The sequence below is a fragment of the Panthera onca genome, chromosome B2, assembly GCF_046562875.1.
Source record: "Panthera onca isolate mPanOnc1 chromosome B2, mPanOnc1 haplotype 2, whole genome shotgun sequence".
NCBI classification, from domain to species: Eukaryota; Metazoa; Chordata; class Mammalia; order Carnivora; family Felidae; genus Panthera; species Panthera onca.
The window spans coordinates 15,525,723-15,547,865 of record NC_138343.1 but is presented as its reverse complement, the minus strand read 5'-3'; the positions used below and the strand labels follow the sequence as shown (position 1 = coordinate 15,547,865).

At 47.0% G+C, this 22,143-nt stretch overlaps 1 protein-coding gene across 7 annotated transcripts in view; it reads left to right on the top strand.

The window, feature by feature from the left end:
- Window positions 1-22,143, top strand: part of PHACTR1 (phosphatase and actin regulator 1) — a 559,123-nt gene that overhangs the window by 464,997 nt on the left and 71,983 nt on the right. For 5 of the 7 annotated variants that reach the window (XM_078446624.2, XM_078446623.2, XM_078446627.2 and 2 more), the window contains 2 exons: window positions 8,634-8,801; window positions 10,692-10,898. In XM_078446624.2, coding sequence (XP_078302750.1) covers window positions 8,634-8,801; window positions 10,692-10,898 — 375 coding nt within the window. The remainder of the gene's footprint in view (window positions 1-8,633; window positions 8,802-10,691; window positions 10,899-22,143) is intronic. The other 2 variants (XM_078446629.2, XM_078446625.2) reach the window with 1 other exon arrangement.

Sequence of the window (22,143 nt, the reverse complement as noted above, 5' to 3'; positions counted from 1 at the left end):
TTTTGGGGTTTGCTTTAGTGATAGCCCTTGGGGACCACCAGTACATGAAAATGTGTTTGAATTTTCACAAGCTGCGTGTATAGGTTCTACAAGTTTGCCTTAGCAACAGTGATGCAGTTTACTGTTCCTCCTGTTTCCAGCCTGAAATTGCTACATGATGCTTCTCTTACGCTGTCATTTTTCTTTCCCCTTGACGCCTAAACGTAGTCTCCATTTCATGATGTCATTCACTTTTCTTCTCTATTGTATGTCCTTCACAGTAACAGAATTGGAATTCTAACTATGACATCTACATGACTTACTTATAAAGGATTGCTACGGTGTTCTTTTGCCATCCTTAAGGAACTAAAATTTCCAAATAAGTCGTTTTAAATGAGATCACACAGTCTCACCACTTACTAGCTCATCACCTACCGATTATGGGATTCTACACAAGTCATTGAAACCATCTGGTGTTCGCTTTCCTTTATACAGCGAAGATAATCTTGGAACCAACCCCATAGAATTGTTTTAGGTATACGTTAAGTGAACAAGTACCTGGATCATAATAAATTCCCAAAATATTATTTAAGGGGCTGTTATTATATATATTTAATGTATAATTATAATATATATTAAAAATATATATAACATGTAATTATATATATAACATCTGTCATTGTACTTGACATTGAAGATGCTCCAAAATGCTTAAAAATGTTTCTTTGACCATCCCTTTCAGTGTCCGTCCCATTTCCCCCCCTTGTTTGTCTACTGAATCTAGTGGCTTTGTATGTAATGCACAGGCTTCTAGCTCTATGCTAACACTTTGCTTAACAGTTTTTTTTTAAATAAAAATATAAGACCTTATTAGCGAACAACGAGCCTGAAATCCATCAGCGTACTTCCTGGTTCTTGCTGTGATATGCCCACCTAGAGTAAGTCAGACAAGGAAAAGGAAACTGAAGTGGAAAATGGTTTGCTGGTTAGGCTTATTTGCAAGTTTTGGGGGAGAACTTCTTCTCATTTCTTACAAATGCCCTACACATAACACTTTGGTCTGGAAGGACGCTGGGCACCAACACAGTAGTCCTTTTTTGTTTTCGAGGGGCAGAAACTGAAGTCCCAGATGCTGAGTCACTTGTGGCAAGCTAGCGATGACAAAAATGAGAACGTGGTGCCCCCCACACTCAGAGTCTGGCTCCTTTGCATGATACCTGCTGCTCCCCTCTCCCCGCCCAGCCCTCCTGAGATTGAGTTAGGAATGCTCACGGTGCATTGCTGTTTGCCGACATACGGACAGCATGGTTTGTAACACCATTCTTCCTGTCACCTTCCTATATATTTGTCTATCTGCCTACCTACCTAACCTACCTACCTACCTAAGATAGAAAAGCCTTCTCTTCCCTTAAGACTCCAGACTCTTCTCAGGTTCTGCAGGGTCCGATACTAGGACTCTTGATAAAGGCTAGTGTAGAGGAGGTCATTAACGGGCCTGACAACTTTCTACTCACGCCCTCCCCCCAAGCCTAGACCTCACATCAGCCCACCAAGAAGAAAAAGTCCGAGTCCTGGATCAACGCTGGCCCAAGGTGGCCAGGGAACAATGCAGAGTAAAGCCCCCAGTGCTCACCATTGGGGTAGGTTCACTCCCCCTAGTGGGAGAAACAGGGACCTAGCTATGAGCTCACTGCAGAGAAGAAAGAGTAAGAAGCCAGGCAGGAAAAAAAAAAAAAAGGGGGGGCTTAGGAGAAAGCAACGCATTCATAAGAAACCAGAAGTGTGAGGAAGGGGTTTTTCCCTCCAACAAAAACTATTATTTTTTTATTTAATGTAACAAGGCACCACGCGATTGGTGTGGGTGTTTACAAATGTAAGCACCTTTACAGAAAAGAAGTTAATGATCACTAAACTCTCCTTCTTGTCTTGCCAAGTTTACACCAGAACTTTGCCACCCTGCATCCGTATTTCATTTTGATTTTCTCCTGAGCCACGTGTACAAACTGTCCTCCATTCCTGCTTCTGTATTTGACATGATTTCAGACCCATGTTTTTAAAATGTTTATTTACTTTTTGAGAGAGAGAGAGAGCGAGAGAAGGGCAGAGAGAGAGACACACACAGAATCCGAAGCAGGCTTCAGGCTCCAAGCTGTCAGCACAGAGCCCGACACGGGGCTGGAACCCACAAACTGCAAGATCACGACCTGAGCCGAAGTCAGTGGCTTAACCGACTGAACCATCCAGGTGTCCCCAGACCCATTTTTTAATGTCTGGGCATCACCCACATGGTCATTTCATTTGCGTTTCTTTCCTTCCCAGCAAGTATCTGCATCTCACAAGTGGCCTGTGGAACACTTCCATTTGTTTGTACAAATACTCTTCGTTCTTGGAAGAGTCGGTCTTTTATTAGCCGTGTTTGGCTCATGTTTCTCCACGACACTGCTCTTTTTCTTACATTTGGTGTATAGCTTTTTATTTTGCAGATTGAAAATCAAAAAGTTTTGTGAGTCAGTCAAAAGCTCTCCATCTGGCTTCCCTCTTACACAATCTGAATAAATAAATGTGTGTGCATATTTATTTCTACTATTCTAGTTTTGAAGTTTTCTTTTTTTCATCCATGTGAAATGTGTTGCCATAATGGTTCAGTGTATAGGTATAAAGCAATTCTTTATTAAGTATGCTCCGTGCCTAGCATGGAACCCAGCACAGGACTTGAACTCATGACCCAGAGATCAAGACCTGAGCTGAGATCAAGAGTTGGACGCTTAACGGACTGAGCCACCAAGACGTCCTATAAAGCAATGTTTTTACACTCAGAGTCAACTCTTATTTATTAAGTAAAGATAAGATGTCTTATCCAACTAGAAATACATTTTTAAAAATTTTGCTTAATGTTTATTTTTGAGAGAGAGACAGAGCGTGAACAGGGGAGGGGCAGAGAGAGAGGGAGACACAGAATCCGAAACAGGCTCCAGGCTCTGAGCTGTCAGCACAGAACCCAATGCGGGGCTCGAACTCGTGGACAGCGAGATCATGACCTGAGCTGAAGTCGGATGCTTAACCGGCCCAAAAACAAAAAAAAAACATTTTTTAATGCATCTTTTGAACCAGTCCTCTGGAAGACAACTTTTACATAAATCTTACTTTCAGAACAGTAAAGAAAAATTCCACGTGAGAGGAAATCCTCCTGAAATCTGTGGCCTCCTGGGTTCTGAGCACAGGTCTTCTGTCTCCTTTCTGCCCCTTCATCTACTTCTCAGGGTTTGACTGCACTCTCGCTCCTTTGTCCCACCTTGGATGCTGGTTCCTCATTGCACCTGCGTTTCTGCATTTCTTTGTGTTCTTTTTAGCAATTGACCCCATGCCTGGCTTATGGGAGGGGAGGCAGGGCGGGCTGTGGTAAAGCTCCAGGGCTTGGGCGGGGGGGGGGGGGGGGGGGGGGGGGACGCAGACGGGGCAAGGGTTTCTAAAGTACCATAAGGAGCTGAAAGCCAATTTCTGCCTTACAAGGTCGTGCTGAGCGTTTGCAGTGTCTGGTTTCTGCTGCGTGTTGTTAATTACAGACTCTCGACAGATGTTTGTCAACTGAATGAATTCATTCACTGACCCCTCTCCCTTCACTCTCCTTGATTTGGTGGTTAACCTGACTCTATCAGCACCTTCCTTTCTTAGGTCTCACAAGCGGAAGAGGAGAATACGGCTGGCACAGTTTCCGTGGCCAGTTCTGTACCTTAGACCCACTGCTTTCTGTGTCTCATCTTTCAAGATTTATGACCTTGACTTGCACTCACGTCTGCCTTATTCTCTCTGCCACTTCTGTGACCTGATTTTCCCTTGTTAAATATGTTCGCATCTGGCTCACATTTTTTTTTTAATTTTTTTTTTCAACGTTTTTAATTTATTTTTGGGACAGAGAGAGACAGAGCATGAATGGGGGAGGGGCAGAGAGAGAGGGAGACACAGAATCGGAAACAGGCTCCAGGCTCCGAGCCATCAGCCCAGAGCCTGACGCGGGGCTCGAACTCACGGACCGCGAGATCGTGACCTGGCTGAAGTCGGACGCTTAACCGACTGCGCCACCCAGGCGCCCCCTGGCTCACATTTTAACTTTCCACTCTGCCTTCCTGCTCTCCGCAATCCCATATTCCTTTGTGACAAGTTCATATTCATGATCCATGGTTAGACAATGCAGCCTCCTGCTTTCTTGTCCTCTTTGCGGTTTACCAACAGCCTCTCTTCCCCATTTGCCGCATAGACAGCATTTCCTGCCCTTGGGGCATCGTGACAAGGCGCTGTTGTCATTCCAGGCTCCTTTGCCTGATTCCTAACCTCCAGTCGTCTCCAAGAGTGGAACCCTGACCACCAAAGCAGCTCCAGCATCCCCCAAGAACTTGCTAGAGGTGCATACCCTCCATCCCACCCCAAACCTTCTGGCTCAGAAACTCTGGGGGCGGAGTCTAGCCACCTGCTTTAGCCTGCCTCCAGAAAACCGCTGATGCCGGAGAAGCACCGCCTCGACCCCTCTGGTCTCATGCGCCTTCCACCTTCTCCCTGTTCACACTCCTCATTCTGGTAGGAAACTGCTGGGCACTTGTTGTGGGCCATTTTGAAGACCATTATTACAGATAATTTTAGATCATGTAAAACATCAAAATAATTTCTAACATTCTATAGAGCAATGTAATTTCTAATATTATTTCTAATATCTAATATTAGTATAAGGAGCAAACTTTTTCTCATCCATGATAACAAGAGACAGTGATGTTCTGAATAGGGGTACCTGGATGGCTCCGTCGGTCAAGAGTCTGACCCTTGATTTCGGCTCAGATCTTGATCTCATGGTTCATGAGTTTGAGCCCTGCATTAGTGCAGAGCCTGCTTGAGATTCTCTCCCTCTCTCTCTCTCTCTCTCTCTCTCTCTCTCTCTGCCCCTCCCTTGCTCACTCGCTCACTGTCTGTCTCCCTCAAAATAAACAAACATGAAAAAATTTAAATAGATGAAGGTACGAATAATCCACAAGACTCCTGTTACTCAGGAGGGTTATGTTCTTTCTAAAAAAGAAAAACACTTTTTCTAATAATGCTAATTAAAAGGGCCAGTAAAGAGACTAATAAATAGTGCTGGTAAATAGAAAGGACATGGAGAGTTATATATTCTTCAAACTAATCAAATTTGGAATTACTGAACATTAGGAATTCCCAGCTAGATATTGAGATATTAATACACATAAATTTCATCTATTGGGATCTCTCCTAAAAGGAGAGACTTCCTTTTTCTTTTTTTTTTTTTTTTGAGGTTTATATTGTTTTACTTCTGAATGCTTCTTTACAATTTAACCTTTTTAAAACAATGATTTGTGGGGCGCCTGGGTGGCTCAATCGGTTAAGCGTCCGACTTCGGCTCAGGTCATGATCTCGCGGTCCGTGAGTTCCAGCCCCGCGTCAGGCTCTGTGCTGACAGCTCAGAGCCTGGAGACTGTTTCGGATTCTGTGTCTCCCTCTCTCTGCCCCTCCCCCGTTCATGCTCTGTCTCTCTCTGTCTCAAAAATAAATAAACGTTAAAAAAAAAAAATTAAAAAAAAAACATGATTTGTATCATTTAATGAAAAACCATTTTTTAAATTTAAATTCAAGTTAGTTAAAATGCAGTGTAGTCTTGGCTTCAGGAGTAGAACCCAGTAATTCGGGGTGCCTGGGTGGCTCAGTTGGTTGTGTGTCCAGCTTTAGCTCAGGTCATGATCTCATGGTTTGTGAGTTCGAGCCCCGCATCAGGCTCTGTGCTGACAGTTTGGAGCCTAGAGCCTGCTTCAGATTCTGTGTCTCCCTCTCTCTCTGCCCCAACCTCCCCCACCCCCCCAAAAAAAAAATGCATTTAAGAGGGGAAAAAAAAAGGAGCCTGGGGATTCATCTCTTACATATGACACCCAGTGCTCAGAAACTTCTTACTAGTCATGGCTCCGGAGGCAAAGGAAATAAAAGCAAAAGTGAACTCTTGGGAACTCCTCAAGACAAAAAGCTTCTGCACAGCGAAGGAAACAATATTTTTCCTTTTTTTTTTTTTTTTAAGTAGGCTCCACACCTAGCAAGGAGCCCAACATGGGGCTTGAACTCATGACCCTGAGATCAACACCTGAGCTGAGATCAAAAGTCAGAGACATTCAACTGACTGAGCCACACAAGCACCCCTACTAGTGGAGAATTCTAATGACAGAAAAGACTTTATGCAGGGAGGTTTCTTCTTATCATAAAACACTAGAAATCCCTTTACGACCAGCCATAGGGAGATTGCTAAATAAATGCCAGTTTATTCATCCAATATAATCAGCAAGATGATAATTATGCAAATTAGAATGCTTATAATAGTAAAAAAAAAAAAGGACAAAATCTGATGCATGGTAAGATTACAACTATGAAAAATATGTACAGAAGAATAAACTGTATCTGTTAGGGTGGTGATATGATCAATGTCTTATTTCTATTTTCTCTATTTTTAATTTTTTTAGTGGAAATGCATATTTGGAAATTATGACAGTGGAAGTCCCAAGATCGTTCCCTCTCCAAAGTGGTTTGGGCCTTTGTGACTTAGCAAAGGTACCTTTAATCTATGGGGACCTAAAGTTTTGGAGAGTTGTTGTGTCCCAAGGAGTGCTTCTCCGTTAACCAGCCACGCCTCCAGCACTAAGCCACCTGCCTTGATGAAACTGAGATTCAGAGAGTCTAAGGAATCCAGTTATGTTGTGTCTTTTCCCCACTTCTGTTTCTATGGTTCTTTTTATCTGCTACAAAGGAACAGCAGTCATTTGATTCCACTGTTGTCCCAAAGAAGCAGAACTTGGCAATAGCACTGAAACCCCTCCTCCTCCGGTTGTCATACCCAGGACTTTCATTACACTGGGAGCATCAGAAGTCCAAGTGGTTTCCTAGAGATGCGTTCAACCGAATGGCAGCCGCGTCACTCATTATTCCACCACCTGGGAACCCAAAGCAGTCCTACTTCCCACGGCATTGGTGTGAACATGCTACATTAAAGCATGTTAAGGGGACTGGGGACCATCCCCTATGGGACGGCAATGCGTTAACTCACCCCGCAGCCCTTCCCTCCTGAAGACTCTCGGTTCAGCTGTGTACTTCCCATGGCCTTGGCCCTACCGTCTGCACTGCTCTTCTCTCATTAAGGAGGAGTAGCCATCATTTGTTAATTACAATGATACTAACTACTCTACCATTCAGGGCATACAGAACGGCCAAATGAAAAAGAAAGGCGGAGGGGAGAGCCCCACAATCTTAAAGCATGTCGGTGCAATCATCTGCTTTGGGTGATTTTTTGGTATCCTGTGTTTTTCTACATTTATCCAAGATTCAGGTCAAATACCCTATGTCCTTGAACCGTATGCTGCTGAAACCTTTCTGTCTGTAGATTACATTGTTGAATGTACATTTCATCAGGCCAATTCTAACCCGGGGGGAAGGGGGCAGGCAAGACTCCTTCACCACCGCATATTGTTGCGTATAAAAATCAAGCCTTGGGAGGAACATGGCCAAAGAAAAGGATTTATTGATACAAGATTAACCTTGGAGTCACTTCGCTGTTTCATTTCTACAAGTAAATCATCTTTTTTGCAGTTGTAAGGCAGGTCATTGCTTCGCGGGTTTCTGTGTTTCTGACTAAGCATAACTTAACAGCCTTTCATCTGGATGTTTATTCATCTTACTGGAACAGCTTTCAGTCCTTTTTAAAAATTAATTTGACTTTAATGCCTAGTTATTTAGGACTCCCCTGGGCCAGGATGAAATCACGCTGGGGGAATTTTGATTTGACAAATGGCCATTGTGCGGGAGCCTTTGATCCTCAACCATGTGTTAACTGGCTGCCTGCCCCTTGCTTTGAGGGAGCTTAAAGCAAGATCAAAATCTGCTCACCCCCAAGGTGTGATCACTGGTGGACACTGGGAGAACTGGGGCACTTCCCAGCATCCTTAGGTCACTGCCGCCTTGTAGTTTGGTCTGAAGCCCTCTGAGTGGTCACCACTCTATCCCTTGTAAGGTTAGAAGAAGGTGGGACCCTCCCACCAGCCAGTGAGGATTGGTCTCTATTGTCAGGAGGCGAGCCTGGGGGGGGGAGTTTTGAGCCCTTCCAAACATTTATCTACCTGGAGAAATGGGGTGTCAGCAGGAGGAAAGAGAAAAAAAAGGATGAATTTTGCTTAGAGCCTTAGAGAACCCATTCTTCTGGTATTGAGTGGTATAGAAAGCCCTTTGTTCCCTAAAGTAGGAATTCTTATTCCTGGTTTTCCAGTCTCTGAGGCCTGCTCAGTTTTTCCAGGCTTTCCAAAATTATGAAGAAAAGTATATTTTAATTCACTTGCATTAAAAAAAAAAAAACATACTAAGTACGGTGATTATGGTTAGAAAGATGGAGAAGCACGCAGGCAATTTGCTAGAGGTCACCGGAAATTGCTGCCCTCGTGGTCAGATGCCAGAGGTCTAAAATTAAAATGAGGGTCTGCAAAGCAAAAGAACAAGTGTAGATTTGCATCCTGCCCTTGGTAAAGATTGTTCAGAAACGTTTAGACTCAACTAGCAGATTCTAAATGTCGCCCTTCCCCGGGAGGCAGGCACTGTCTCACTGCGCAGTCTCCTTCTCGCACTTGCAGACGGGGAGCTCTCCATATCCAATGAAGAGGATTCCCTGGAAAACGGACAGTCCCTGAGCTCCAGCCAGCTGTCTCTGCCTGCCCTGTCCGAAATGGAGCCGGTCCCGATGCCCAGGGATCCCTGCTCATACGAGGTGCTCCAACCTTCAGACATCATGGATGGGACAGGTAAGGCCCTTGGTAGAGTTGCAGAACAGGTCCCCAGCATGTGGCGTTAGGGGCCTGTAGCCTGGCCGGACTTGGGGTTCTTTTTGAGCCACCTTGAGCATAAGAATCTCCTGGAGATGAGGACAAAACGGCCCCATCAGGACCTATGTACACTTACTGTCCGTCCTATGGTTTTTCAAAACCTTTTTTGTAATCTTAATCCCTCCCCAAAAGACATCCCCTTTGTGATACGGAGGATTTAAAACGTCAGTGGTTTGTTTCTAACACTCGTTTCCGTTAAGCTCAGCGAAGGAATCCTATACTTGGGCACGGTTCCTACCTAGGTCACGTTTGTAAAGCCCTAGCACGACCTTTAATCCCAGGCTCAGTATACAGCCCAGCTACTGACTCTATTACCATACACAGTCAATGTGTTAATTGGCTATTCGATTGTATGCAATTGACTGGTTAACTCGCATGCTGCTGACAGATGATGTTTGGTACCATTGACTGTCACTCGTTCTGTGGTCCAAAGCCCTCTGAGTGGTCAGTACCTCCTCCCTGAGAAGGTGTGCAGAAGGTGAGACCCTCCCGGCAGCCAGTGAGGACTGTTCTCAGGAGGCGAGCCTGGCGGAGGGACCTCTTGGAATCTCCGGAGTGTGGCTAGGAAGGCCATATCCTTTTTCCACAGCACAGGCGAAGTCTGCCATCAGCACAGCTCCGATGGGAGCAAGAGAGAGCTGGTGTCCCAGAGTCCACGCCAGGCTTCACCTTGGGACCTGCTGAGTCATGGCTCCATCGGTGTGTCCGATGCTGACAATAATGGCGTCCCTTGCGAGAGGGGGAAAACCAGGGGCTTGTGAGGGTCACTTGCAGGGCTTTGATGCGGCAGGGGACACTGAGTCACATTCCCCCCAGGCTGAGGAGAGCTTTCCAACTGTAGCAGTGATTGTGTCTCTGATCCAGCCTTCCTGGTGACATGGGAATCACACAGAGTTGACTGTTACAGGGCAATCTGTCATCTCACTGAAATCAGAGTTTTGGTCTCACTGGCCAGGCTGCCATCACGGGATGAAGGCCCCGTGCTGACCCCCCGGGACAGCTCTTAACTGGAGCCAGTCGGGGTCTCCCGTGGCGGAAAGGAAGAGTGACGCCCGATGCGGAGCAAAGAGAAAGAGGGAAAACCATGTAAGAAGGCCACAGTTCTGGCAAGTGAGAGGAGAGAGGAAGCGGGGAGACAGAAAGGCGTTCCCTTGGTGCAGTCTCTGCCTCATCGAGGTTCAGGGGAGCCCCTAAAACTGCAAGGTGCCTACAAGGCTCCGGAGTCGGGGGGGAACAGCCACCCCAGGCCTGTGGGGACGCCTGGCCTGGCGTCAGCCTCTAGGCTGTCTTCGTTCCTTGGCGTCCCACACGCCGGGAGACCCAGTGGGCAAAAACCAGACCCCAGCATCGACTCTCTCTCTTCCTCCCAGAAGAGGGCAAACAGGCCCAAAGGAAGATGCCAGCATTGGTTTGGTTCATTCAGATGGGGCTCTTTGTCCCTGGTCCGCTGCACCTGCCATCTGTTGATGGTGGCTGTGGCCCCATGAGTCACACTTCAGAGCACTCACAGAATTTGTGGCATAAACGCCCAGATGGAAGCGGTGAAGCTTAGGATAGTTCTGAGAAAATGTCCTCTGGCTTCCCCTCCCGCCCTCCTGCCTCTGCCTTTCTGCCTTTGCCTCCCCGATGTGTCCCTCCACCCACCCCACCCCCTCGCTTTACCCTTCAACTCTCCGCCCGTACGTGACAACGTGGAACGGGTGCTCTGCTGTGTTGGTCACCCACGTCCCTGTCCTGTGTGCCCCCGCCGGTCCCACCTGCGCTGCGTTTGTGTAATGTCACCTGTGTGTCATGTGGTTGTCCCCTCAGTGTCTGAAGAGAGTCCCTCTGCCAGTGAGTCTGGAGCCCTCCTGTCCCAAGATCCTTCAGCCAAACCAGTGCTGCTACTGCCCCCCAAAAAACCTGCTGCTTTCTCTGGAGACCATGAGGAGACCCCAGTGAAGCAGCTGTCCCTTCTCAAGCAGCCCCCCGCCCTGCCTCCCAAACCCAGTGCCAGGATTGCCAACCACATAACAGGTGAGTCAAGATGTCTTCTGGAAGCGTCCAGCCCTGCCTTCCCTTCATGGGATGATCTCTCGCGCTCTCTCTCTCTTCTTATCTGAGGCCCGTTGCGCCTCTTCGGTGAGGTTGCTCTGTGGGGCGTTTGGGTGTTTCCACGTCCACGCGGTCACGACCTGGGTTTGTGTGTTTCCGTCAAGAAGCATTCGACGTGCACCCTGCTGGCCATATGCCAAGAGCCTTCGTCATGTGTACCTGTGAATATGTGCATTGGTATTTGTGTGACTGATTCACGATTATGTGCCCGTCGAAGTGAATTAGCCTCAATGTCAAAATCTTGGCAAAGACGAAGCGCAGTACCTCGTTCCCTTCATAATGAGTTTGCCAAAGCTTTCAATTTTTTTTGTCTCTAAATTATTGATCTGAAGCCCAGCCTATTTCCTTTATTAAAATTCATGTCTGTATTGTTTGTTCTGTTAAACAAAAACAAAAAAAGGCAATCTACAAAGTATGGTGGGAAGTACTCTTCCAAGAAGAATGCGTTCGGGAACGTTGTCCTAAGATGCTTTTTATATATTCATGTTTAAAGTGTTGGTGAATGTCCCCCCAGTTACTAAATTGGGCATCACAGGATGTGCTAGTGATTGGGCATCTAGTAAGGACTGCATTGCACATGAACGTGAATGGGATACTGCTTTCTGATTTAAAGTTGCAGCTTTTAAATTAAAGAGTAAAGATTTCAGGGGGGTGTTCCTCCAGCCTGGACAGTAATGCCAACCTGATCGGCTGCCTTTTTGCGATGAGTCTGGTGCTTTTCGAAATAGTTTCTGATTGATCTCTGTACATTTTTGTGAGATGTGATGGGGATGGAGGTAGGGAAGAATAGTCACCTGGTTTACAATAGAAAAGCTGATTGTTTAAGAAAAATCGGTGCCGTTAAGAAAAATCCTGCCATTGCAGGAATTCTGCAAGAGAAGTATGCCTAGACCCCGTGCTTCCTAACTCCTAGTCCAGGAAATGAAAGCTATTTCTGTGATAGAAAGGTGTCGAGTCCCAATTAAACACAGGGTTGAGTCAGACTACTCTATCAACGTACTAAGTCAGATGTTTGTGGTTTCAAAGAGCAGATTTCCATTTAAAGGAACCATTCCATTCAACACCTCAGTAACACCTTAGCCCAGTGTCCCAAAAGGTAAATGCATAGAAACCCACAAAGGAGAAGATACCCTCATAAGTTTCCCCCCGAGAGAGAACCACTGTCCATTCATCTGTCTGTCTAATAAAAACCAAATGCCTCTTCTACATCATCTCTTATCATCAGCTTTTTACACATGGCATGATCTCTTGTGAACTGGTTGTCCTGTTCGTAAATACTCCACAATATGGTGTCGTTAGCTGCTCGGCGTGCAGTGGGATTTGCTTGTCCGGCCCTCATGGGCTCTCCCATCATCTGTTGTAAAAATCACAGCAGTGAACATCCTCAGCAGCATACATAGCTTTATAAGCACCCGAATTTCTCCTGATTTATTTCTAGAATTAGAATTACTGATTCTAAATCTAGAAGTCAATGGTGTGGCTCTTAAGAGCTAGCAGCTTTTGAAGGTTTTGATGCCAAATTTCCCTGAAGATTAAATATGGCAAAATAAACTCCTGCCTATAGTTCCTATTTATTCACCACACTTCTAGGTGGAACATTGTGCTAGGTATCAAAGCAGATGCAAGTGAATGAAAGTTTAGTGGATCTGTATGTACACACGTGTATGTGTGTGTATGGACACACACACACACACACATACACACACACAGTAGGGTGCTGAAATAACTACTGTCAGGAGTATCCTTTGGAGTTCAATGTGATCTGAGAAAAGGGCATAGAAAGGCTGACGCTTGAGCTGACCCTTCAAGCATGAAGGGCATTTATAGAGAATGAGGCGAGAACATTCCAGAGAAAAAAGGCCCTGGTCAGAGACCCAGAGATGGCAAGTGCTTCGGGTCTGTGATGAGGTGGCCAAGCTGGGGCAGAGGGTCCTTCTCAGGACGTATTGAGAAAGGGCTCCCTAGGTAAGGCATATGAGCATTTAGATTTTGTTCCCCCTGGCAGTGGAAAGCCTTTGGAGGTTTTTGAGCAGGGGAGAGATGTGACAGTGATTCGCCTTTAGAAAGCCTTCCTGGGTCACCGTGTAGAATGAACAGGAGAAAGCTGAAAGCCTAAAAAGGCCAGCCCTGTGCCTCGTTCTCCGGCATCACTAGTTGAATTCGACTGAGTAATTTGAACCAGGGAGACTATGGAAAAAGCTGTTCTTGTTTCTGAAATTGAGCTCACAAGCACTTGGCCGATCACAGCAGGAGGAGAGAGAACAGTGGGTAAGACATTTTAAAAGAAGAATTGACAGCTTCTTAACCAGCAACAGCCTCTAATTTATTTAGTTATCTGATTAGTGAAGGCACCCTTCATTCATTCACAGCTTCAGCCATGAGCGGTGAACTTGGGTGGCTTGATATCCGCAGGACTCTTGATCTATGAGCCACTGAAGATATCTGAAATTAGCCCAATCTCTCTGGCTTCCCGCATCCCTTCCCAAGGAGAGAGGACTCATCTACTCTCTATAAACCTCCCCTCCGCATAGCTAGGATCAAATGGATAAAAATACTTAAGGGCTAATAATCCTTACCGCGTTGTATCTGGTAGCTTCTTAAATATGAGGCAGACAAGACAGGTGGAGATGCTTGTGGGCTGGAAGCCTGGTGCTGGCCTTTTGGGCTTAAACTCAAGCAGACATGCTTAATTTTTGTAAGTGAACAATCAGTCATAATGAATCTGCATCACCATGAGGCAGCTACATTAACCCTGTTCTGTTACTAATTACTCTAGAGACATCTGGGCTATATCAGAAGGAATTAATAAACCAGGAATGATAGAACTCTAAACTGAGACTTAGAAGTGGTAGCATGTTCTTACTGTCTGTTGCTCCGTTGACATTCTTGAAAGGCAACGCAGGACAGCTTGAAAGACACCAAGCATGATTAATAGAGAGCGACAGTGGTTAATGGCCCGGTAGGATACTAGAGGAGGAAGCATGAGCCTGACCTGGAGCTGCTTCCAAGTATACGATCAGACAAAGACGAGCAGAAACATCTCTCCTTTGTCATTTGCTTGCTTCGACTTCATCTGGAAAACCATTATAAACTTGGAGACTTTCTCATGAGTTTTCTCAGTTCTCCAGCAAGTAGGGAGAGCCTTTTTGCTCTCCCAGACTGTCTTCTTCCATCATCATCTTCTTCCTTCTTATCTTCTCCAACAGCAGCGTGCACAGTGGCTTGTAAGACAGGGGCACCAGATTCCTTTCCATTCTGGAAGCACAGCGCGTAGCAGAGCTGGTTGCATAAGGCATATGATCTGAAATGAGTGAGCCTCAAATGCATCCTTCTTGGAATGATGGCGAGCCCCAGAGGAAAAGGGTCGGTTGAGGCAAAAACAAACAACAACAACAACAACAACAACAACAAAACCCACTGCTGTCTCCTATGTTTCTAAGTCTTCATCAATCATCTCTCTAACCATCCTGGCTCCAGGAGTCAGATACGAAACACTGCATGAATAATTCATGACTCTGCATAAGGTACCTGTGATTAGGTACCCCCGTAGGTGCCATTTGTGTGAAGCATAATCAACTAATGTAAGAGCTGGACTTCACAGTCAGGCATTCACCCTTGGGTGATAAAAATGGCAGCTGCCATTTTTTGAGAACTTGATGACATACCATTTAGTGCTGTGGAGTCGATACTGTGATCATTATTCTCTCTTTTTCCTGGGGGAGGAAAATGAAATTCGATTAAGTTGAAGGACTCAGTCATGGTTACATAGGTACTAAGTGCCAGAGATGGACTCAACCCACTTTGTTTTACTCTGGAGTTCTTACTTCCAACCACGAGTTTCTACCGCACTAAGCTACCTATGCTTAAAATGCAAAATAAGAGAATCATGAGCTTCCTTTGCACGTTTTTGCCTTGTGTGTTTCCGCCTGTTTAAGAAAATTGGCTTCTTTATTTGCATAACTCAAAGACAAAAATGTATCCAGTCTTTCAAACGTAAGTCATACTCTCAAGGCACTGGATTATAAAGCGGAGGACCCGAATGCATGCAGTTGGGTTGGGTTTAGAAGAACGTGCTAGAAACAGACAGTCCATAAGAATCAAGAACGGTGCAAATGGCACGGGAGCATTTGGCCACAATTGGAGACTGGCAATTTGGCAAAGAAAGGGAGGCATTGCTGATCCTTAAAAAGAAGTCCTTCTGCTAACGTGAACCTGCCCAGGCTTCTTTGCATTGTCTTTAGACCCTGAAATACAAGGAAACTTCTGGTGGTTGATGGCCAGTTTCAACATTCTGAAGGTTTTGCAACTGCAGATGTACCTGGCAGGTGACCTCCGTGCCTTGTGGTATTCCTCAGCTTTATACTCGTCTAATGAGAATCTTCTATCCAGAGCTTGTCACCCCAAAACCAACATTCCTGTCTTAGCTGTCTCTCTAGTTTTGTGGACACTGCCCATGGCGGACTCTTCTGCAATCACATCCTCATGGTGATTTTGTTGTTCCTCCCTAGCTGTCTCATCCTCTGTCCCCATTTCTCTCCAGCACCCCACCCCACCCCACTCTACCCCACCCTACCTCCTACTCTCCAGCCCTACAATATCATATACTTTTGCTTCTATCCTTGCCTCCCCTCCCTGCCTTCTACTCTGAAGGCACAAGAAGAGTTGTGAATGGACCCCTGTGACCTTGAACCTCATCTCTGCCTTAAATGGAAAACATCAACTGTAACCCAGAAGCCTCAGAAAGAGGTTTAAGGTTCATTCTCTTGATAGCTAATACCGTGAGGCATGGGAAATACACCCAATATACTCTTGGTTTCCCTTTCTTAAAATGTAGAAATTCCTTCCTGGTGCCTATGAGGACTTCCTATTAATAAAAACATGTTTTAAAGGGTGCTTTCTGCTCTGACCTCTGTGATCAGCATGAAGATTACAGCGAAACACTTTTCTTTTTCATGTAGCACCGTTAGGTTAGAGATTTAATTCACTTGGCACTTTTTTTCTTTTTGTAGTGAAAACATAATGTAAAATTTACCTTCTTGGGGCACCCGGGTGGCTCAGTCAGTTAAGCGTCCAACTCTTGATTTCGGCTCAGGTCACGATCTCGCGGTTTGTGAGTTCGAGCCCCGCTTTGGACTCTGTACTGACAGCTCAGAGCCTGCTTGGGATGTTCTCCCTCTCCCTCTCTCTCTCTGTTGCCCCCTCCTCCCCCCACCTTGTGCTCTCTCCCTCTCTCCCAAAGTAAACAAATAAACTTTAAAAAAAAGTACCTTCTTAACAGTTTGTAGGTATGCAACTCCGTAATGTTAACTGCATTCACAGTGTTGGGCGGCAGATTTCCCGAACTTCTTCATCTTGTGAAATTCAAGCTCTGTACCTATGAAACAACTCCCCTTTTTCTCTCCTCCCCGCTTAGCCCCTGATGACTGCCATTTTACTTCTTGTTTCTCTGAGTCGGAGCTACCTTCTAAAAGTGGAATCAGACGGTGCTTGTCTTTTTGTTAGAGGCTTATTTCACTTTGCATAATGTCCTCAAGGTTCATCCGTGCTGCAGCACGTGATCAGATGTCCTTCCTTCGTAAGGCTGAATGCCACGTGCGTTTTGAGCGCCCACCATGTGCCTGTTCTTCCAGCCTTAGTTTAATTTATGAGCAGTGTTCCCTCATCAGCTGTCGGGGTCGTAGGCAGTTAGAAGCTACAGAAGGTGTTTAATACGAAGACGTGATGGCATGGTACTAAAGAAATTCAAACAGCAAGAGACCGACGCCTTTGGAAAGACTCAGAAAAAGCAGGATAGCATCATCAGGGAGGGGGTATTTAAAACAGGCCTTAAAGATGAGTACAGTTTTGCCGGGTAGGGATAGGAAAGGAGGTCTTGGTAAATGAAGTAACGTACACAGAGGCACCTACGTCTGAGGCATAATATGTTCGAGAAATAGGGCGCCTGGGTGGCTCAGTCGGTTGAGCGTCTGACTCTTGGTTTTGGCTCAGGTCACGATCTCCCTGTTCGCGGGATGGCGCCCTGTGTCCAGCTCTGTGCTGACGGTGCACAGCCCGCTTGGGATTCCCTCTCTCCCTCTCTCTGCCCCTCCCCTGCTTATGCTCTCAAAATAAATTAAAAAAAAAAAAAAAAAAAAAAGGCAAATAGCCCAGCGTGGCAAGAGTGCAGGCTTCTTGTAGTGAAGCCAAGATCAGGCCAGAAGTGGGTCGAAGGGAAGCTGTGGAAAGCCTCGAATGCCATGATGAAGGATTTAACTTTGGAGGACAAAGTGGGGCACGTTTTGTGGGCATTTAGCGGCGATTGCTTGATTTCAACCAAACCTGCCTCTTCGATGTTCTCCTGGATTCGATGGACAATAATGCTGCGGGATGCATTCACAGCTGGATGCACACATGAAGGCGGGAGATGGCCATCGTCAACCTGAAATTGCGAAAGGCCCCCAGCGGCTGCCCCTGCTGGTTCTTCCTCTTGAACACTGGTTCAGGGTCCAGGGGGCAGTCTGAGAGTGGGGTTGTAGTCGGGCTCGTTCCCCGCCGCGTCCTCGGCTAGCACCAAGCATCCCCAGGACAGGAGGGCTTGTGAGGGAGAGAGCCGCCTGTAGCTGAGGCCTTGAAGGAGAAGCTGGGTGACCATTTGCCCACAAGTTCCTAGCAGGATACTTGTTCTCGGGCTCTGGGTGGTGCCGTAAACCAAATCTGATATTCATGCTTCGATAGTGCCTGAAGGAACCGTGATACCTACATGGACAAGTGAAAGAACATGACAGCCATCCATCAGTCAAACTTGGGGTCCAGACCTGGGTGCCATAGAGCACGCTGGGAGTTTCAAGGGAAAATGGGGAGGCCCTGGTAGACCACCGACTGCGGGTAGGTAGACCAGCCACCCCCATCACTGTAAATGCAAGAAATCAGAGTGTGACCCCCCCCCCCCCAAAATGAATCCATATCATGCCTCAGGTAGATGCAGGGCTGGGGAGGAAGTGCAGCCATCCGTAGGTTGCCTTTATAATACCTAGGGATCTAGCTTGAACGTATTTGTACCTTCTCCGTGAATGTTCTGCCCCTTCCTAGCTCCCTAGGGTCTATGCAGTATTTCATTTTATGCGAGCTCAGTGAACGACTTCGAAACATCATAGATCTTCCCCTTGGTTCCAGGGTTCTGAGATCAGATGAGCATATTTGTGCTTGCTTTCATGACTTTGTGATTTTGAGACTTTGGTCGGACCCTCCCAGCTTTTGCCGGGATGGTCACAAATAGCAGTCTTCCCGGGAGGGACTGTCAGACCCATCTCTGGAACCTTCTCATTTCCCTTTGTGCCTGTCTTGCAGAAGGCTTAGGTTCCACAGCTCAGTTATCAGTTGAATGGTGCTCTCCTCCCCCGGTCTCCCTAGGGGCAACAGGGCTCACCTGCATTGCTGCAAAAACAAACAGGATAATGTGCTTTTGTACAGATGATTTATAATTTCCCCCAAACCGCTGATCTCGTCAACAGGTGTTTGTTGTCGTGATTTATGGGACACCTACAATTCTAACTCCTTAAGAGCAGTTTGCTGGCAATGAATCGTGTAATTTCACTTTGAAAAAAATTGAATTTAATTTTTTTAATGTTTATTTACCTTTGAGAGAGAGAGAGAGAGAGAGAGAGAGAGAGAGAGCGGGAGGGAAGGGGCAGAGAGAGAGAGGGGAGACACAGAATCGGAAGCGGGCTCCAGGCTCCGAGCTGTCGGCACAGAGCCCGATGCGGGGCTCGAACGCACGAACTACGAGATCATGACCTGAGCTGAAGTCAGACACTTAACTGACTGAGCCGCCCAGGTGCCCCTAAAAAAATCTAATTTAATTGCATGCCCTACAAAGGTGGCCGGTGACCCAGCTGTGACCCCCACCCACTGCCCAGCATCTCCATCTCAGTGATGCATGTCCCTCCCTCCTTGTTGTCATCTGCCGTCCGGATGGTCTTTGGAAGGGGACAAATTTTAAAACAAAATGCTTTGTTGTAGAAAGTGACTCAGAAACAGAGTCAGGTGCTGGTGATGTGTATGCTATAATGGCCCTCAGTGTTAGGATTCTGGAAGGTCTCAGGACATCTTTGGCACGAGCATCAGGTGTTTATGGTCATGTCTGTGTGCTGGCCGGCTTGGGGGAGAGCAAGCCAGGCTTAGGGCATTTAACACAAGTCACTTCTCTGTTACTCGCTTCCCGTCACACCATCCCTCTTACCACAAGGAGTCGGGAGACCCGTTTTGCCTTTCCAGGCATCTGAGCAACGAAAAAGGCCTGGCAGCCTAAGAATCCCTAGGATGGTCTGAAGGAATTGACGGAACTCATCTGAGCACCTTTGTCTCAGCGTTGGAGCCAGAGGGAGTCTGATTCTGGGCTCTGTAATTCTGGATTCTCATTTAAATTCTAAGTACTCTTTCTAGAGGCTCTTTATGTTCTTGGGTGGAGTGTCTGTGTCTATAAAAGGAGATCAAAGACTCTGACCCGCTGAAACCAGGTGGCAAATGACCGAGCAACCGTTACCCCACCTCTGTCCACGCAGACGCTAAGAGCTACTCTCACGGACAAGCGCTCTAACGCGTCCTTGGTTATAAATGGGCTTCTCCAGCAGGTGTTAATAAAAAAGTGAGGAGAGAGGCTCGGGCTGTGTTCCTTTAGCCCAGACTGGTTCTGTTAGACACTCCGGTCCTGTGGCGTAAGAATGGACTGCAGAAGTCACCTGGGGTTTTCATTTCCTTGTCTGAAGTCGTAAGCCAGGGCGGTGTCGTGTTTGGAAATACAGCCTTCTTTTATGGCTCCGTGACACCCACAGTTGGAGTTTATTTTCCTTGCTCTCTGGAACTGGTTGATTTTGCTTTTTGCACTCCATCAGCATAGACAGGTTTATGAATATACTGCATCTCCATCAGTCGGGCTGCAGAGGACTCATCCATTTTGAAGGCAGCAAGCAGAGAGCTCCGTGCGTGCCCCAGCATCACCAGTCACAATCATCATTATAAATGCAGGAGCTAGAGTGGGTCCTCTGGCAACCCATAAACACCATGCATCCCATGGATGCAAAGTATTTTATTCAGCGAGGTGCTATCGAGGTAAAGGAGACCTTCTTGATCCCTGGATTTTTGGAGGTCAAGAGTCTGAATTCCACCCCCACCCCCATACACACACACACAAGGATTTGCTATCCTTCCCAGCTGCTGAACCACAGAGAGTCTGGATTCTGTCATTCCAGGTTCTGGGTTCTTTCCTGCCAGCCCTCAATGCCGATGCAGGGCAGCGCGTCTCAGGACAGCACCCTGAACCCCGATGGCTGTGCCTTTTTTTTCTTCCCACACCGCTTTGCCGCAAGCCCGGAAGGTTGCCGGGACGGTCCTTCCGAAGCTCTCGTTCCCGTTATTTGGTTCACTTGCAGCTGGGTTTTCGCCTACTGACTTAGAACCACCACACGTCAAGCCACCACACTCCCCGTTGCTGTCTTGGCTTCTCGCTTCCCACACCAGCCGGGCAGCATCAGGCCGAGGGGGACTCTCTCCCAGGGTTCAGCAAGTGCCCTGCAAGCAATGGGACAGAGGTATATGGCGGTCCTCAGATCACAGAGTGTGTCCGCCTCGTCCGACCCTCGCGGCAACCTGTGGGGAGAGGCAGAGAATGTATTGCTTTTTTAGAACCAACGAAGCCTGTATTTGGTGAACTCCTTTTACAGATCAAGGACTCAGCTGCACAGATTTCACACTCAGGCCCTCCGCTCACTGTTCAGGGACTTTGTAAAGTTATAGAAAGCTATTTTTAAACGTTGTAAAAAATTATAAAAAGGTGCCCTTTGGAAGAATGAATTCACAGAAGGTGGCCCCTTCCTCTGGGGGTGACTGCCCTTCCCAGGACAGGCCTCAGGCTGGATTTCAGCCCGCTGGTCCCCGTGAAGAAGCTGGGTAGACATTAAGGCGGGTTATGCTCCCTTTGTATAGATGAGCAAACTGAGGCTCAGAAAGGCTAACGTCTCAGGCAAAGTGACAGAGCTTCTTGGTCTTGGACCTGGGATTAAACTTCAGCTCTGCTGAGACCTGGGTGATTTCGCAGCCCTGCAAGAGAAGCCTCCCACCACCCCTGCTCAGCGCTCCGAGAGCAGGTGCAGGAGCAAAATGGCCCCCAGGGGGCCCTGCGCGGGTCCCATTTTGCACGAGGGAGCAGCCTCTTCGCAAAACGGTGGCTCTTAGAAGATAGCCTATCGGAGTTGTCAGGTGCAGAGTCCCCCGGGGACTTTGTCAAGACGCAGATTCTATTCAGAAGGCCTGGGCTGAGCCTGGGAATCTGCGTGTCCGACTCGCTCCCAAGAGTCACTGCCTCTGCCAGTCCACGGACTGCCCCCCCTTTGATTAGCAGAGCCTTTGCATAGGAGACCCTGTTAAGTTCTACCTTTTCCCGCTGCTCCGAAGACATGACGAGAAGGAAAACCAACAGATGTTTATGGAGCACCTGCTATGCCCTGGGCCCAGTTCCTGTCCCTGGCCAGGTGAGGAAACAGCCGCACCGAGCAGGATACAAGCAATGCGTCACTTGTCATATCTCCTGCAAGTAAAAATCGGCAACAAGTCAAGAAAAATGAAATGGACTGAACTGACTCTGTAGGAGAGGCCGTGACAAAGGGAAATACAGGACCCATGAGAGCCTAGTGATGGCACCTTAACCAACCTTGGGGGGAATAGATGAGCCCCTAAGGAAGCAGTTCTATAATGAAGACAATGATAGTGACCAGATTCATAGCTACTATTCATTATTGAGTACCAGGCACCGTGCTGCCCCGGGTACAAACTGATATTATGTAATTGGCTCAAGAAGCCTACGACCTACTAATTCCTCCCCATTTCATAGATTGGAAAACTGAAACAGAGCTGGATGAGTGTTTGATTTGACAGTTTATCTTCTGTGTTTAGCATGACGAATGCTGGAAGCGATTTAATGCCTCTGGCGGCTCTTTCTCAGGGTGGTCTCGACCGAGGTCACCGTGATCCGGGAGCTTCTCTGCAAAGCGGACTCCTGGACCCCACTGTAAACGTGCTGAATCTGATTCTGCAAGGGGGGCCCAGGAACCTGCCTCTCCCATACCTGCCTAGTGAAGTGGGTGACATCACTGCCTTGAGAAATTGGCCTCTTGGGAAGAAACCGTGAAGTCAT